The sequence below is a fragment of the Manis javanica genome, chromosome 4, assembly GCF_040802235.1.
Source record: "Manis javanica isolate MJ-LG chromosome 4, MJ_LKY, whole genome shotgun sequence".
NCBI classification, from domain to species: Eukaryota; Metazoa; Chordata; class Mammalia; order Pholidota; family Manidae; genus Manis; species Manis javanica.
In genome coordinates, this window is record NC_133159.1 from 122193891 (window position 1) to 122213382 (window position 19492).

A 19492-nucleotide genomic window follows, 5' to 3' on the forward strand; every position below is an offset into this window, starting at 1 on the left:
TCCTTGAGAAGACTCTAATGTTTGCCTAACATCCTGGCCCCAGAACCGGTCCAGAGCTGCGGCGATCACATAGGAGTGGTAAGCAGTTTGGCTAGGGAGCACACCTGTTTGGAGAGAAGCTCTTTGCACAACTGGTAGAGAGTGATGAATTTTCTGGCTAATAACCGAGCTTCAATGAATCCTTCTGCCACCAGCATGATCTCACAGATCAACTCAAAGTCAGGAACAACCATTGCACAAGGCCTGCATACAAGGAGACAGAGAGCCAATTAGGTTTCCCAACCACAGAGTTACAGGGAGCTTGTAAGACAAGAGTCACTGGCTGAGATCATGGACAGAGGCATTTGTGAGTGCAAAAACTGAGACCTTAGCAATTATTGCATCAAAGACCCTCAATTTAAAGATGAGCTAACTAAGGATAAAGGAAGTGAACTCTTATCCAAGGTGATGGATGATGTCAGCAGGTAGGGGCAGAACTGGGGCCATAGCTGAGTCTTGCAACCTGAATCCTGTGTGCCTTGCACAAGGCACAGATCAGTAAAGCCTTAGTAATTAGTGGATTACTAGATTGGTAATCTTCTATAACAGATTAAGGGCTAAGCTTGAGGAACTGAGTCTCTCTTGGTGTCCACAAGAAAATGAGAATCTCCCCATTCCGCATTCTCAGAACATGCGTCACCTCCAAGCCCTGATGCTCAGGCTTCCCTTGTACTTGCCACATACATGTGGAAATCTCTCATGCTGAGATCTAAAGTAGGTACCTATGAACCCCACTCATCACAGAATGGCAAACAGGAGACTATAGAAGGGGACTTTTGTCTGTGCATAAGGATTTCCTGTGATTTTCCCCCTCTAGCTCTAGAAACATTTGATTTTAAAATTACTCACTTTCAAAACTGATTAGGTATGTAATAGGAGCCTAAGTTTATTATATTCCTTTAATTGTATTTTTCTTACACAGATAAAAATTTTCAAAAACATATCAGTCGCTTACAACTTTCCTTTAAGTTGTTTCACATTGCATCCAAATTCAAAGAAGCAACCAAATGCTCAGATGCTCAAAATTACTTTAAAACCTGAAATAAAGGTAAATATGTGTCCATACAACAGAATGCAGTGTGGCCACAAAAAGTAATGTGGTAGGAGAAAAACTATTTAATGGCATGGGAAAACATTAACTAATGAAGGCAACATACTAAACTATATACAGGGTCTCATACCAAGTTTGAAAAAGAAACATTCTGTTCACACCAAACTGGAAGAAAGAATGCCAAGGGCTCTGCTGAGCATCCCAGAATGACAGGCCCGAGATGGGGAGGGACAGAGTGTCTGCAGTCAGATGCCAGGGTTCAAACTCCGGTACTGCTGCTTACTAGTTGGGTTACTAGCTAACCCCAGTAACAGGGATCTACCCTGGCAATCTGTTGACTCTGTTTTCTCACTGAGCAAGGGGAACACTAATACTATCCATCTCATAGGGGTTTTGTGAGAATTAATGTTAAAGTAGGTGTTTGCATTTATTGTTTTTGCAAATATGTTTCAGTTTTGTCCCCCCAAATTTTCTTCTGTATTCCTTTGAAATTCAGCAACACAATGTAAGGAATAATTCTGACCAGGGTGATAAGTCACCCCCATCATTATCTGCAGCACAAGCCTTATGTCATAAACACTTTGTGTAAACAAATAGCAAACAATCCTGTATCTTGTGGTACCAGCTCAGACAGCCTGTTGACATTCCAACAAGCTCTTGGCTAAACTGGGGATCTGCCTGAAGGAGAGCCACACACCTCTCCAAGTGAGACAGGGGTTTGCCACCATGGGAACCATTTAAATGTGAGGGACCAACATATACAGGAGCTTCCAGGCAGTCCCCTAAGCCTCTGCATCCCCAAACAGACAGGCCTGGGTCTCTCAGTCTAGAGACAAGACCAACAGCTTTATCAGAGCTCCCATAGCCTCTCTCTGTTAGGTACCAGCTCACAGGCAGAAAATCAAAAGCCATGAAGTAGAAGCATCTTTCTGCTTTCTTTTTGTTGGGCTAGCTTCTCTTCTGAAAAAAGAATGGAGACTCCAGTCCCTGCTACAAAATGCATTTGTGTTTCTTTTATTGCACACAATAAAGAAGATTTAAACACATGGCGATACCCACTGGTGGCAAAAGTAAAGTAAAAGAGGTGCTCTCATGCATTGCTACTAGGAGTGTCATTTGGCACTACTCTCTTTAGAAAGCAATTTGGCAATGTGTATCAAGAGCCTTAAAAATGTTCCTTCCTCTTAACTCAGTGATTCCACTTCTGGGAAGCGAGCCAAAGAAAATAATCATGCGTACAGAAAAAAAAAAGACTTACATACAAAGATGTATATTACCACATTATGTGTAAATTCATTTTAAATGTTGGAAACAGTCCTAATATTTAACTATGGGGACTCGTAAATTACACTGTGAACCATGCAGTTGATAGAATAAAATGCAGTCATGAAAGAAGATTTCTTAAGACTGCCTAAGAGAAGACACTATTTATGCTAGGATTATGATAGACTGTGAACTAAAAAAAACAAACCAATGTGAAACGGTGTGTAGAACACAAATGTAGACTACAAATATGACTTTATAATATACATATGAAGAAGAACAGAATACAATTAAGCAAAACATAATTTCATCAGTGATATATTAAAGATGGTTTTGTAAAATCTACTTTTTAAAGCATTCCAAATTTCTTCTGATAGATATGTCACACATTTTCAGTGGGAAAAATAAAAGAAACATCTCTTTGGGGCACTTGCCTGGGGCAGAGCTGACGCTCACCTGAAGAGGGCCTTGAGGTTCTCCGGCAGCTCTGTGCGGCCAGCATAGCCAGGGTTCATGGTGATGAAGATACCCACAGAGGGGTTCAGGCTAATCTCCTCCCCAAGGAAGCCAAACCGCTGTTTCTTATCTCGAATTGCATCCTGAATGCTTTTCACCTGGTTAACAAGTCAACAGAAAATGCTTCCACTGTGCTTCAGTGATGGGTGGCAGCTCGGGCTGGAACCCATGGTTCACACACGTGCTCTGTGGCCCCTTTTCGGTGAAGGACGGATTGCATGCTGGATCTGTACTGATGGGCCCTGACTACACCTCTAAAAGAACTCGGGGCACCCTTATCCATATGCATAACACACTGACTAAGAGGCTTGGAGTGAACTGACCTCTCTGAACGTCGGCCCCCTCTGTGGAAACAGCTGAGGGTATTAGCACCAGCCACATGCAGGCACCTTTCTGAGCACGTTTTGTGCATTAACTAATTTGATCTTCACCATGATCCTTTGAGGGGAGCACTTCAATATCATTGTCCCCATTTCTCAGTGATGAGCCAGGCCTGGGCTCTTAGCCACAGCATGATGAAGCTATTGGGATTGTTCAGAGGATTAAACAAAATACTGTCTGTAAAGAGCTTAGCATACAGGAAATGCTGCCAAAAAATAGCAGCTCACATGGAAACCGCTAATGTGATCATCCTCATCTTGGTTTAGCTCCTCACAGCCACTCCCCAGACTATGTTCTAGAACAGACTGTGTATGCACAGGTGACCCCTTTAGGGATGGAGTGTTCCATGCATGGTGGTGACTAGAAAGGGCCAAAGTGGCAACGGGAGGCTGGAGCCAGATCTTCAAGGGCTACTGGGGCCTTTCTAAAGAGATTTGGCTTTTTCTTAAATGTGGTCTGGAGCCAGAGGAGATTGAAGCTGAAGCCTGACTGGGTCTTATCTACCTGCTAGATTGCTCTTATAGCAGTGGGAGGAGAAACAGAAATGAAATTCATCCATTTATTTTCACATTTGGTGCTTTGGAAAAACATGTGCAGAAATCAGCAGCAGCAAAAGGAGGAAGACAAATGGGGCGCTGGACCCCAGAATGTTTCTGAGTCTTTCCAGCCTCTCAGGGTTCTTGAATGTAAAACCTGGAAGCTACGCTCAGTGCAAGATTTTGAATGAGCCCCAAGTCTGTCAGCTACATTCAGGGTGGTTAGAATAGCCACGGCTTCTGTGGAGACTGGACTGTAGGGATGGATATGTGTGCGAGAGAGAGACACAGAGAGACAGAATGAGAAAGAGACAGAGAGACAGCCGGACCACAAATAGCAGCTGAACCAGCTCTGTCTCTCCAGTGCCTGGAAGGGAATGGCTGCCAGAATATGTGCCTGTTCCACAATCAGGGTTCAGCTCCTTCCCAGAGTAAAGCTCTGATGACTGAATGCACTCAAGCTCACAGCAATTAGTTTATAACTGAAACTTCTTTCCCATGTACAGAATGTCAATGACGTTCTGGCAAGAGTGCTCTCTAGTGCCCAGTGTGCCACCAACAGATGGAGCCCTGCTGCTTCTCATGGTGCTCATGGCACAGCTCTGCCACGGAGCCCTCTGCCACCCTGTCACCCTGCAAGATATGGGAGTGGTGAAGCCTGTGTTATCTCCTCCAGCCCTGTCCTCCCATCTGTAAAATATACTGAGCTCTCACCTTGTTATTGAAATGGGGAAGTGAGCTTATTGCCACTTACAAATTGCTCTGGCACCCTTGGGCAAAGGTGACCCCTGGACCGTTTCTGCAAATCACTCTGACTCAGCATGCCCTCCTGTGACTCTGAAGGCTAGAAACCTCACACTCACTGAGAAATGATGATGTGCTGGAGGACTGCAGGCATCTGTGCTTCTGTGTAAAAATGCTGTAGGAGGGCCCTTGGGGTTGAATGTTGAGCAGACTCGAGGAATGCAGTTAACATTGGTGTGTTAGTGCTTATAGCTGGCTCCACTGGCCCAGCCTGTGTAGGACAGGAGCAGGTCAGCTTGCATTTCCTCACTGCCTTAGCAGCAGCCAAGGTTCACTGCATGAGCCATTGGAATGTAACAGTGGTCAGGGCCAGGAGACCCTGACAACTTCCAGCAGTCCTTCAGGATGCTGGGCCAGAGGAAGAAGCAGGTGGACTGGGACTGTATGAATTAACCTGCAAGCCCAGCTGACTGGAGGTACACACAGGTAGGTACAGATGGAAACCTGAGAAGTCACTTACACTTCTCACCCTAGGGGTCTGTTTCTCCATTAAAAACTCTTTGATTTGGGAGATTTTAAAGCCACAAGGGAATGACAACAAAATAACACCTGGTGTTTGTTGAGTAGTTGATATGTGCCAGTGCTTCTCAGAGCCTTTTTGCATGATCATTCCATTCAGTCCTCTCAACAGCTGTGTAGATGGGGGGATTCTTGTTTAACAGACAAGGAAGCTGAGGCAGAAGGCAGCTAAGGAGCTGTACTACAGTCAGGTAAGACGTTGACATTAGTGGTGGCTATGGAAATGAGATGTTGGAATTCTGTGCTATTTTTGCAACTTTTCTGTGAATCTAAAATTGGTTCAAAATAAAAGGTTAAAGAAACTTGCCAAATGTCTAACAGTTGGTAAGGGGGGCAACCTGAGTTAAAAACCAGGCAATCTGGTGCCAAAGCAGTGCTTTCAGCACTTTCCCCAAATTGCCTCCTACCAGAAGGAAGACTGTGCCCAGCCATATGCGGTCCCTTGTCAAGTGTATACCAGTTCTTAGTCATTTGTTTTGCCCTGAAAATAATCATTTGTTATAATTTAGAGACCTAAGTTCCCAGGAAATAAGACAAGGCACTTTGCCACCCATTAAAGAAAACAAACAAAAATGCAGAGCTAGTAGAAATCAGTATTCTCCCAGGGGATGTCTGGCCATGTCTGGAGACATTCTTGTGGGCACAACTAGGGGGGCACCTACAGGGTGGAGGCCAGAGATGTGGCTAAATGTCTTACAATGCACAGGACACATCAATGTAACAAAGAATTATCAGGCCCAAGACAATAGTGCCAAAAGTTGAGAAAACTGGGATCTGGATTAGACTTTTTACCATTTTACCATTGAGAAAACAGAGGCCAAGAGCTATAAGTGACTTGTCCACTATTCCACAGATTGTGTCGCTGGGTCTTACCAAATTCCGATGCAAATTCTTGGCCCCACCCCCAATGGGCCAAATCAAGAACTCTGGGGGTGAGGTCCGAAGACCAGGTGAGTTTTCATAAGCCATCCAGGAGATTCTGATGCATGCTAAAGTTCAGGAACCACCGCAGTCTAGCTGATTCTTAGATTTCTGCTCAGACCTGCTGCTGCCCTGTCCCTTTCATAGCTGTAGATTGTCCCCTCCCTGCATACTCACTCCCTTCTGCCCCACCTGCCATGAAGAGGACGTGTCCCTGTAGGTCACCCACCTGGACCAGCCACGCTCAATCTTGTGGGTCCTGATGTGATCCAAACTCCCCAGCCCTCAGGATGGTTTCCTTCCTTGTTAGTCTCCTTCTCAGCTCTGGTTCTCAAAGTTTACTGAACATTAAACATGAGAACCATGTGGGAAGTTAAAAAAAAACAAACAACTCTATGCCTAGGTCCTGCGCAATGAAATCAGAATCTTTGGGCATGGAGACTGCATTTGTGCCTAGCTATTTTTTCAGACTTGCCCAGGCCATGCTAATGTGCCGTCAGAGCAGCATGTCTCCAGCTTGACAGTGTGTACAAATCTATAGAGATCTCTTGCAAATGCAGATTGTTCACAGCAGTTCTGTGGTGGGGCGGAGTCTACGTAAGTGTCCTTGCCACTGGGCCACCCTGCCCTGTACCTCATTTCCCTCCATGGGCCTTCAACCAGCGACAGGCTTACCACGTCTTTCTAGCCTCCACGACCTGTAACTGCACATCTCTGATGTAGCTTCCTTTCTGCCTTGTATTTTTGATGCAGAGGTTTTATTTCTCTATATTGTAGGCCAGCCCTGATTTCAAATGATTGGTCCTATTACCTGCACAAGCCATGTTTGCTTCTCAAGGGGGCTTGATTGGATATCCTGAGCACACCTCTCTCTTCAGAGACTGGAACTTGGGACCACAGAGGGCTCTGCCACTATCTCTCCCCACCCAGGCTAGGGCCTTGCCTCAGACCCACTCATGAAGTATTAAAGTCCTTGCTGGTGACATATTTTAGGGAGGTCATCGGCTTGCTTTATGTCACATGAATCCTCCCAGCTCTTCTCCGCACCCCTCTCCCTTATCCCCTTACAGTGTGTGGTGTTATCCTCTTTGCCAGCCTTTGCCTCCAGGTGCCACATGTTGCTAAAATCTTACCTGTCTCACGCCAGGCTCCTCCCTGCAGTGGTAGGCTGGCAACTGCTGCCTTCAGGAAGTGCAACCCACTCATCTCTTTTCACATTTTTAAAATGTGTCTGTGTTTTTACCTTAGAACTTCAGCTCCCCTATAAAGGGTGTCACACAGAAAGCTCCCATGGCTCTGGGACTCCAGCATTTGTTCAATGCCTTGAGTACTTGGAACGCCGCTTTGGGGGGCTCCCAAGGCCTTGCCAACTGATCTGCAGCTCTGGCTGCTTTGCCCCTTGGCCCACCGCACTGTGGGGGCTCATACCAAGGAGGGAGGGAAGGGCAGGGACTTCTGGCCAGAGTGTGGAGTGGGGACAAGGGGCTGGATGTACAAAGTGGAGGAGTGTGTCCCAGTGGAGCATGTCCTGGGCCCAGAAAACCCAAAAGGCTTGGAGAGTCAGTTGCAACAATAATGGCAAAATTCCAGGAAAAAAAGTGTGTTATATATTTAAAAATAGCAGAGTGATTGCTTTTGGAATTGCCATACTTTTTTCCAATTGGATATGCAATTCTGCTTAAACAACCTGACAGAAACATGAAAATACCCACCTACGAGGACACCAAAGTATACTTATTTTTGTAGAAGTTACTGGTAAAGGAGCACCGACAGACAAGCTGCCGAGTGGAGGAGAGGCAGAGGGGGAGAGGAACACCACAGCTGGTATGGTCCCTGAACCAATATTCCAGCCTGGATTACTGCATGAGCAATTAGGTGCAATTTTCTCCTTGGCTGAGTGTATGATTTTCAGTGGTCCTGCCTCAGATTTTGCCTGGGTTTTGGTTTGACCACTTCCTTGAGAATGTCCCCTGCGGGTGTGTTCCTGGACTGGAGTGTAAAAGCATCAGGGAATTCCAGGTTGAACTTATTTCAGAAGCAGAACTTCAGAAACAAAAGGGAACTGATTGTGGAGAAACAAACCATTACTGGCTTCATGCTGGGCTGTTTCAAAATAAGGCCAATTTGCAGGGTCTACCCCCATGGACTGGGGACAGTGGCTCTTTGCCATGGCCTCCTCAAGGAAGGACACTGAACATTTGGTAAGACAGCCTGAGGCTAGGCCAGCAGGAGGAGGTGTGAAGGGTGTAGAGGAGAGTGGTGAGAAAGGCAGAGGGGAGAGGGAGAGAAAGAACCACAAGACCGGAGGAGAAAAGAAGCTGCTCCTTGCCTGGGTCCAGAGAAGGAAGGGGAAATGCCCGGGAAGAAACTGATAGGGAAGTGGGTGAAGAGAGGTAGAAAACAAGAGGCTGTAGACTTCCGCAGCATGTGGCATCCAGACTGCAAGGCTCTGAACAGCATCTGGCCCCCATACCTGCACGGCCACCACGGACAAGACTTCCACGGAGATTCGATTAAACTCATCAAAACAGCCCCAGGCACCTGTCTGAGCCAGGCCCTTGTAGATGTTGCCACAAGACTGCAACAAAATACATGAAGATTAGGTTGCTGTCAGTGCCAGCTACGTCATTTTTTATTCTCTTGATTATAGATACTTTCAGTCCCTCTAAACTTGATTAACTTAAAATGTCAAGGACAATGGACTTTTTTATGGCTATGGGTGCCAACATCAGACATGGGATCAAACAGAACCTTTTCAAGACACTTGGACTAAAATCCCTTTAAAATGCCATCAGGTTTGCATTACTGTTGATTGTGTAGCTTCCAAAATCCCAAGAAAGGAATAAAATATTATTTTTCTTGTACCATACAGACAAAAAGCCTGCCACTCAGCCTTTGGCAGGCACTGATTTTAAATAAAGTTTGTATCTTTAAATCCATGCCCAAGTACCCGGGTTTTCCAGACTGATAGGAAGCTGGAGCTTGGGATGGGAAGTGATAACATCTGTAGAAAATAAACTACAGGTAAATCTTTTCAAATGAGAGCAAAGAATTTCAGAGGGAAGATGATATATCTGTCCTAAAAACAGAAACCATTCTGGGCATTCAGTGTGAACTAGTAAGCACAGAGCAATATAAAGGCAGAGGTTACAGAGAGACCTTCAAGGCCATGAGCAAGGAGACATTGTTAAAGTTCTGAGAACATGCAAAGAATGGGAAAGTCCCACTCATGTACTAAGTGGGCACTTTCTCACCATCAGCTGTGTGCACGGCTAACGTGCTAGGCACAGAGGGGCTCAGTCCCTCCAAGAACTTCTAATTAGGTTGTGGAGATAAAGAATACCAATAAAATGTATAAATTGCTACATGAACAGTGACTCTGATGGATAATATACCACAAGTGTTATGGAGTTCAGTGAACAGGGGGTCAAAGCACTCTAGAGTGATCAGTTTGTCAAAGAGGTGTATTTCAGATTGTATTAAAACAGCACTTTCCAAAGTTTAATTCATGCAGTGCCAAATCTGGGAGATGCTCTTTGAAGACAGTGTTTTTTGGTTAAGCAAGTTTTGGAAACACTGCATTCTATAACCTACTTTTACCAATTCACACTGTCTCTCAGCATTTTAAGGGCCCTGAGAAGGCAAAATTAAATTAGTTCAACCTTGTTATATGGCTTTTTTTTCCCCCTCCCCTCTTGTCCCCTGGTTTTCTCAGAATGCATACTGGTAAACAGTGTAGTGGAAACACAAGAACAGAAGTCAGAGGATCTTGAGCATTGGTATCTCACAGAACTATATGGTACCTTCAGAAAATATGCTGCGAATACTGGCTTAATAGAAGAACAGTATCTGTGTCTGCAGAATGGAAGGTAAGGGCTTTCCAGGAGGAGGAAAGATTATGGACATAGGATAAGCAAAATAAGATATGTCCAGAGAAACATTAAGGGGTCACTTTGGCTGGAAAGCTGAACTACCCAAAGGCAGTCCTGGTTTATGAAAAGCTTTGAACTATTATAAGGGCTCTTTGGAGATCTGGAGCAGAAGCAAACATGATTAAAATCAACATTTTAGGAGAAACAGTCTAACATAACATAAGCTAGGTTGGATTTGGGACAGACTTTGAAAAGTCAGGAAAGAAGAGTAAACCCTACCTTTTATTAAGCTCTTTGAATGAACTGATTCCCCAACCCGAACACAAAAACTTACTAAGCATGTACTATGTGCTGGGGATTGTCCTAGGTCACGAGGAATCAGCAGTGAGCAAGAAAAACAAAGCCCCTATTTTTGTGGGGCTTCCGTACATAAGGGGGGAAACAGACACTGACACAGAAACAAAGAACTATCAGATACTGGTGAGTCCCACTGGAGTCTTAAAATGAGGGTGCTGTGGCTATTTCAGACTGCAATTCACAGTCTCTCTAAAGAGGTAACATAAGTTCCAGGCATTGCATTTGTGTGCTCAAAACAATCCTGCAAGCAGATATTGCTAGTATTATATTTGTGAGTATGTGTATATAGACATATGTGTGTATACACACATATATATATAATATTTGAGATATACATAGTGATGTATATTACAGGCACAGCTCAGAGATATTGTGAGTTCAGTTGCACACCAACAAAAAGCAAATACTGCAATAAAGTGAGTCAAATGAATTTTGTGGCTCCCAGTGCATGTAAAAGTTATGTTTGCACTGTACTATAGTGCACTAACTATGCAACAGCATTATGTCTAAAAATATATACATACTTAATTAAAAATACTTTATTATATATATCTTCATTAAAAATACAAAATAAAAAATATTGCTAAAATATGCTAACCACCATCTGAGTTCAGTCATAATCCTTGATCACAGATCACCATAACAGATACAATAATAATGAAAAAGTTTGAATATCACTACCCAAACGTGACACAAGGTGAGCAAATGCTGTCAGAAAACATGGCGCCCATAGACCGTCTTGACACAGGGTTGCCACAAACCTTCAATTCATAAAAAATGCAGTATCTGCCAAATGCAATAAAGCAAAGCACAATAAAATGAGGCATGCTGTCTATATTATTAGATTTGAGATATATAAAGTAACCTGTCAATGTCACCAATACTTATGTGGACATTCAGAAATAAAAATCCACACTTTTCTGCATTAACGGTAATTCTAAAAGCTTTTTAAAGCTGTGGTCCCTTTCATCAAATGGAAATTCAATATATCAAAGAGAAAAGAGTAGTTTCCATAGGCAGATACTGGCCACTGCCTCACTTTATCCCCTGAGGGCCTGGGCAGAGGCCGGGACTCCACAGAGCCCTGTTCTGTGACCAGCCATCGTACCACGGCACCATAAGCTAGGCTGTGTGTTCCTTGCCATTCAATGGTGAGCTTCTGGGCTAGGACAGGACAGTAACAACAGGCGTGGCAGTGAGAGGTGCTGAAGGAGAAATAACATTGGTGACTGATGGAACCAAGAAGGAAGACATGATACAATCAGGGTGTCTTATGATCCGCGCCCTGGACCACAAGGCACAATGAGATGACAGTCTTGATGGGGTGAGGAATCTGGCTGGGAGGAAGGCAGGAGTGGGTAGGAGCTGCCTGAAAAGAGAGGGTTAACCAAGTAGGTGAGATGGGCATCCGGATGGGGACTCTGCTGCCCAGCTGGAGAGACGGCTAGATGGCGGTAAGCAGGGAGGTAGATTTGGGAGTCATCAATACCCAGGGGGAACTTGAACTTAAAAAAGAGGACCAGAAACGAGATTGGGAAGGCAGGATCAGAGAGTTAGAGGAGAACTGTGGGAGTATGTCAGAAACCAGGGGGGCAGCACTTCTCAAGGGGGAGCAGGTGTCCTATAGCGTTGATGCTGCAGAGAGGTCAACAAATAATTCCAGATTCTTTCAGGTTCAAAACCCTTTGATGTCTCAGCAATCGCATCTCCAAACTGAGGCCAAAGGGGAGGTACTGCTGTATAATACAAAGAATGTCTTAGCACTAAAACCATTTCCAGAGAAAGTGGCTAGTTTTATAGATTTCCCAACTGACACTGAGTAAAGCAAAAACTTTCCTTTTCCCAAGTCTCCATTCTGTTCTGTGTCCAGCGCTGACCCGACAGCCCCACGTAGAAATCCTGCGGCAAAGGGGATGTGTGGGTCCTTGAGTGCAGCCCCACTCTCCTCTTGAATGCCTCCCTCTTCCACCGCCCACGCCTTCCATAGCCACTAGGTATCATGGGAGCTTTCTGAGCCTCTGCTTCTTTCTTGTCCACATCTACCACCCCAGCCTCCAGCTCCTCACCCTCTGGTTTGAATGACAGCCATGGTCTCACCCATAGTTTCCTTGCTTCCAGTCTCTTCCTGTCTCCTTTCATCTGGCTTCCCAGGGAGTCTTCCTGAATATGTTCCAAAGCCTGCGGGTGTCTCTGCCGCCCACCACTGAGGTCTCATTCTCATGGAGGTTTTGTGTCCCTCCCCTTATTCAACTCTATCTCCCATCTTCTCCTGCTCCCCCATCCACTCTGATGTCCTCACCAGTGCTCTGTGTTCATTTCTAGCTTGTTCTCTGGAGAGCATGCTGCTGTGGGAATCGTGCACAGCCCATCACACGGATGCCTGGTGAAAGGCACAACAGATTTTCCTGACTTCTATTCCTCCCCTGCTCGTCCCAACCATGCTCTCTGAGGAGAGCGCAGGGTGAAGTTAGCCCCAGGAGCAGCACAGAGAACTCGGCTTGTCCTTAAAGCTAACACTGTAATGCGTTAGGCTGTGTTAAAATGTTACACCCCCCGTTTGGCACATTAAACAGCCACGGGTCTCTCATCCTCCATGATGTCTTTCCTGACCATTCTGTAGCTCTTCCCCTACTTCTTCCAGGGAGAAGAGTTCGTAGAACACACATTCTACATAATGTCTAGTATGTCTCCTAATTATTTCCTATATCTTCCTTAACTCTCCAAGTGAACTGGATTATACTCTATCATAATCAATGTCTATCATCTAGCTACCTACCCATGCCTGTCTATCCTGTCAATGTTTACCTTATCTATTTATCTATCATCTATTACCCATCCATCCTTTATCTATTTACCTTTCTATCATCTATGTACCTACCCATGTCTGTTCATCTTATCCATTTATCTATAAATCTAATATCTACCTATCCATCCTTTATCTATTTACCTAGAGAGATTTAAGATGGCAGCATGAGAGATGAGATGGAGAGTTCCTCCTAAAGCCACAAATAGTGAAATATAGTTAATTGAAATAATGAAAATATAGTTAATTGATACAACTAACCTTAAAACAGCAACAAGAAAGAAGGCTGAACGACACTGCACATAGTCCTCACGAATAGAGTAACGAACAAAAGCCTTAATCAGGCGGGACCCAGGCCCTTCCCCCACCCCAGCGGGTAACGTACAAAAGCCTTAATCAGGCGGGACCCAGGCCCTTCCCCCACCCCAGCGGGTAACGTACAAAAGCCTTAATCAGGCGGGACCCAGGCCCTTCCCCCACCCCAGCGGGTAACGTACAAAAGCCTTAATCAGGCGGGACCCTGGCCCTTCCCCCACCCCAGCTCACTAACGGGAGGAAAAGAAACAGCCGACTGGGGGAGGGGGTGGAAGCCTGGGGCTGCTGAACACCCAGCCCTGGAGGTCTGCCTTGGGAGCACAAACCGACACTGTGTGGTGCTCGGACGTTGAGGAGCTCAGGTGGAGTGCCTGAGAGACAGATTCCGGCCGTTTGTGGAGGGGGGATCCACACCCGGCCACTCTGCCAGAGGACAGGCGGCAGTTTGAGAGGCTTCCTCGCAGCAGGAGGGCTGCCGAAGGGGCGGGGTTTGCGCAGAGCCCGCTGTGCGGGGGAGGGGAGAGCTGGACAGGGTTGTCTGGGCACGCTCTGCCCAGCTCTTCGGGAACATTGGGGCGCTTCAGGTGCCCCATCCCCCTGGCTGCCTACTCAGCTCCGACGCCCCGCACTATGACACCCAGCCTGCTGCACCTTCCTCCTGGCCTGATGGCACCGGTTCACAAACCGGCTGTCACTGTGCTGCCATCTGGCCAGTCAGAGGGAGGCCCCGCCTACAACAGAGACACAAAGCACAGAGGCTTTACACCTGTGTGCTCAGCTGACTGGCTCTGACAGTGGAGACAGGCAACACAGATGGGAATCAGGAAACAGATCTTTCCCCCCAGGCACCAGCTCGGCTCCCCTACACCCCCTAACCTCACTCTAGGGGCTGAGCAGCTCCAGAGACTGGAGATTCTGGGCACTAGTGGGCACCACATAGAAATATGAAACATCAAAAGAACATGTCCAGACCAAAATCTCACAAACCCCAGAAAAAGGGTCAAATGAAACTGAACTCACCAATCTGCCTGAAAGAGAGCTCAAAATAAAAATCATAAACATGCTTATGGAGGTACAGAAAAATATTCAAGAACTCAGGAATGAATTTAAGTTGGAGATTCAATCATTAAGAAATTCCATACCTGAAATGAAGCATACAATGGAGGGATTAAAAAGCAGATTAGATGCAGTAGAAGAGACTGTAAATGGAATAGAAATTAGAGAAGAGGAATACAAAGAAGCTGAGGCACAGAGAGAAAAAAGGATCTCTAAGAATGAAAGAATATTGAGAGAACTGTGTGAACAATCCAAACAGAACAATATTTGCATTACAGGAGTACCAGAAGAAGAAGAGAGAGGAAAAGGGATAGAAAGTGTCAGTGAGGAGATAATTGCTGAAAATGTCCCCAATCTGGAGAAGGAGATAGTCTTTCAGGCCATGGAGGTACACAGATCTCCCAACACAAGGGACCCAGGGAAGACAACACCAAGACATATAATAATTAAAATGGCAAAGATCAAGCATAAGCACAGACTTTTAAAAGCAGCTAGAGAGAGAAAAAAGATCACATACAAAGGAAAACCCATCAAGCTATCATCATACTTCTCAGCAGAAATCTTACAGGCCAGAAGGCAGTGGCATGATGTATTTAATGCAATGAAGCAGAAGGGCCTTGAACCAAGAATACTATATTCAGCAAGGTTATCATTTAAATTTGAAGGAGGGACTAAACAATTTTCAGATAAGCAAAAGTTGAGAGAATTTACCTCCCACAAACCACCTCTACAGTGCATTTTGGAGGGACTCCTATAGATGGAAGTATTCCTAAGGCTAAATAGATGTCACCCAAGGGATAGACAAAGAGTACAGAATATGATTCATAACATACAAAGAACGGAGAAGGAAGAAAAAGGAGGAAAAAAAAGAATCTTTACGTTCTGTTTGTAAAAGCACACAAAGTGAGTTAAATTAGACTGTTAGATAGTAAGGGAATTACCCTTGAACCTTTGGTAACCACGAACCTAAAGCCTGCATTGGCAATAAGCACATACCTATCGATAATCACCCTAAGTGTAAATGGTCTGAATGCACCCATCAAAAGATATACAATCACGAAAGGATAAAAAAACAAGAGCCATCTATATGCTGCCTACAAGAGACTCACTTCAAACACAAAGACATACACAGACTGAAAGTAAAGGGATGAAAAAAGATATTTCATGCAACTAACAGGGAGAAAAAAGCAGGAGTTGCAGTACCTGTATCACACAAAATAGACTTCAAAATAAATAAAGCAACAAGAGACAAAGAAGGACAACACATAATGATAAAGGGGTCAGTCCAACAAGAGGATTTAACTGTTATAAATATCTATGCACCCAACACAGGATCACCTACAAATGTGAAACAAATACTAACAGAATTAAAGGGGGAAATAGAATGCAATGCATTCATTTTAGGAGATGTCAACACACCACTCACTCCAAAGGACAGATCAGCCAGACAGACAATAAGAGACAGAGGCACTTAACAACATATTAGAATAGATAGACCTAACGGACATATACAGAACACTCCATCCAAAAGCAACAGGATACACATTCTTCTCAAGTGCACATGGAATATTTTCCAGAATAGATCATATACTAGGCCACAAAAAGAACCTCAGTAAATTGAAAAAGATAGAAATTGTACCAACCAGCTTTTCAGATCACAAAGGTATGAGAAATAAATTACACAAAGAAATGAAAAAGCCCACAAATACATGGAGGCTTAATAACATGCTCCTAAATAATCAATAGATCAATGACCAAATAAAAACAGAGATCAAGCAATATATGGAGAAAAATGATAACAATAATTCAACAACACAAAGTCTATGGGTCGCCATGAAGGCCATGCTAAGAGTAAAATATATTGCAATACAGGCCTACGTCAGGAAAGAAGAACAATCCCAACTGAACAGTCTAAACTCACAATTAATGAAACTAGAAAAGGAAGAACAAATGAGGCTCAAAGTCAGTAGAAGGAGGGATATAATAAAAATTAAAGCAGGACTAAAAAAAATTGAGAAGAATAAAACAATACAATCAATGAAAGCAGGAGCTGGTTCTTCGAGAAAATAAACAAAATAGATAAACCCCTAGCCAGACCTATCAAGAAAAAAAGAGAGTCTATCATCTACCTAATCTATTATCTATCTATCTGTCTACCTATTTATCTATCTAGCTATCATCTATCTTTGCTATCCTTCCATCACACCCAACACATGCTGAACAACGCTGATACTCAGATTAACTTGCCAGACGCAGCTTGTGATAACAATATTCTGAATCGCTAGACAACAAAGGGAAGAGGAGGTTTGCAAACACCTCAGTGATGCAGTTTGCTTACAAAGGATGTTTGGTGTCTGGGAAGGAATCACCTTCCGTTTGGTGTGTTTCACTGTGACTTTGCCTGTTGTTCTTGCTTTGAGCTGTGCCTAGACTAGACTCACATGACCAAAACCTATTGTAGTTCAAACAAACAAAGGCAGACTCCTCCTCTCATCCTGGACTCTCAGATGAATTGATGGGGTCAGGGGTCAGTACTAAATTGAGTGGAATTGCCTGAGTGACCCTTGGTCACGGGGCCAGCTCATCTCTTCCTATTTGCTATGCTAGGTATGACTTTGAAGCAATCTGGCTGATTTTATTCAATCAATATATCAGGTCTTCTACATCTAAATGAGTGTGTCTTCCAAAATGTTCCCCTTGGGAGACTATACTTATTTCAGTAATACTGCCATTGCTTAACTATAGAAGAATCTAGAAACTTAAAATGATACTTATGGCTGTTTCTTTCCTTAAAGCAGAAACAATTCTTTTCCCTCCAGTCTGATTTAAAAAGAAACATTATCTTAAAAGCAAACATGTTAAACTTTAGAGTGTGTAGACAACAGGGAACACAGCTATTTCGGGTCTGAATTTCATTTTGCTTGCTTGCTATGAGAAAACATGGTGCTCTAGGATTCTTCAACTCTTTCCACAGCAAAATTTTATAGATGAAAGAAATTATGAAAGTTATAGCTGGTGAATTACATTCGAAGAGTTCTATATGTGGCAACCGCACACATCGTCTTGCAGTCTCTAAAATTATTTTTACATTTTATTTATCAATCAACATATCACATGATCTAGAAATATATAACCTATTTAATGCAATGTTTTCCACTCTAAATTTATTTACATGCCTTCTTGTTTTCAAAAGGCACTTCAGTTTACAAAAACAGTACAATAAAACAAAATAAAAATAGTGAGACTGAGACAAGCTGTTTTACACGTTTTTAAAAAGGAATCTACATACAAGTCCAGTTCTGAATAGAATATTCCCAGCTTATAAGAGACCTAATGGGTCTATAGCTTCTCTTGCTTTTCTCTATGACGCTGAACCTGGAATATTTTTTAAAACAAGAAAATAATGAGTGCCTGAATGAAGAACATTAGCCTCACACTTGTCTTTCGTGGGCATCCCTTGTTAGGAGCAGAGGTTCATCTAGTCTGTCGTCAGAAGTCAAATCTACCGTTACAGAATACTTTTCTCTAAGAGAAATTCTAGAGAAATACCCACTTTCAGGGAAGAGCACAAATGACTTTTATGTGACCATTTTATATTGGCCACTTAGGAAACTTTCTGTGGTTCTAGGTCAGATAGTGAATGCAGGCTTTTGGGTATAGGTTTGGTTTCTTCATTTTGCGCATGACAAAAGGAAGACCCCAGGGGTGAGGTAACCCACCTGTGGTCCCAAAGCTCATCAGTGGAGGCAGTTTCCATGGGGCTGAGGTTTATAGGGAGGTCAACAAGCTTGCAGGGGTCTAGAACCTCCAGGACCCCCGGGAAGGGGCACAGAGACCTGACTGTCTGAGCTGGGCCAGGTGACATGGATAAACCTAGTCTTAGTCCCTCTCAAAGATGGATCTGTACCTTGTAGTCCATCTGCTCTGAGCAGTTAAACACATAGACCATGATGCCCAGTGCTCGACCCAGGTCCTTGGTGGTCTCTGTCTTGCCTGTTCCTGCAGGTCCTGATGGAGCTCCACTCATGGTCAGGTGCAGAGACTGTGTGAGGGTGATGTAGCATCTGCCAAACACAGAAGGGTGTAGGTCATTCTCAGAGCCACGGGAGGCCCGACAGAGTGCTCTGGCCCACTTCAGTCCTCACGAGATAGGCTGGGGCTCAAAGCCATGGGAGGCCTGACATAGATTCCAGAAAGGAAAGCCCAGAGCCCCCCACTCCTGTCTGTTCCCCACAGTGCTAAGTGAAGAGCTTTCTACACAATCATCTGATCATGGCTATCTCCCCGAAGGGCATCAGTGGCTTTCCTCCAGGCCCTTCCTGGTCTTGCCCCTGCTTACCTCTCTAGCTCACTTCTCATTGTTTCCCTCCTCAAAATCCCCAGGACTTCGAAGCCTGCTCCTGAAGAGCCATCTTCACTTGCCCAGTGTTCTGGTCTGAACATTTCAGTCTCCCTCAAATTCATAGGTTGAAACGCTAATTCCCACAGACTATAGTAATAGGAGGCAGGGCCTTTGGGGGGGTGAAGTCATGAAGGTGGAGCCCTCAGGACTGGGGTTAGTGCCCTTATGGAAAAGGCCCTGAAATATCCCTTGCCCATCCACTGTGTGAGGACACAGCAAGAAAGCTCATGAGACCTGACCATGTTGGCACCTGGATCTTGCATGTCCCAGCCCCCAAAGCTGTGAGAAATGTATTTCTGTTATTTGTAAGCCTCCAGTCTGTGGTTATTCTTACAGGAGCCTGAACGGACGAAGATACCCAGACACAATAGGACTGTGTTTGTCCTTCTCTCTCCTTTCCTTAACCCCTCTAGCCTACCTGGATCAGGTTCCTCTTCAGTCCTTGCCTGGACAATGGCTATGAACTCCTTTGGGCTCATATTTGACATTGCCAACTAAGTAGTCCCAGAACCCTCCACCCTGAGGTAAATGAAGAGATGTCCCTCAGCTGGGCTGCTTCAATTTCCAAGAGTATATATCATACACATCTTCCATATATATCTTCATATGGTATATGAAGATAGGTCTATATCTTATTCAGTGTTTCATCTCCAAAAT

General features: G+C 44.3%; 1 protein-coding gene across 2 annotated transcripts in view; it reads right to left on the bottom strand.

Moving 5' to 3' along the window:
- The window catches only part of LOC108387708 (dynein axonemal heavy chain 9), an 890975-nt gene that overhangs the window by 762732 nt on the left and 108751 nt on the right, over positions 1 to 19492 (bottom strand). For both annotated transcript variants that reach the window (XM_073234761.1, XM_073234762.1), the window contains exons 28-31: positions 18341 to 18497; positions 8504 to 8608; positions 2810 to 2967; positions 105 to 243 (exon numbers count right to left, since the gene is read on the bottom strand). In XM_073234761.1, the coding sequence (XP_073090862.1) occupies positions 105 to 243; positions 2810 to 2967; positions 8504 to 8608; positions 18341 to 18497 (559 nt within the window). The remainder of the gene's footprint in view (positions 1 to 104; positions 244 to 2809; positions 2968 to 8503; positions 8609 to 18340; positions 18498 to 19492) is intronic.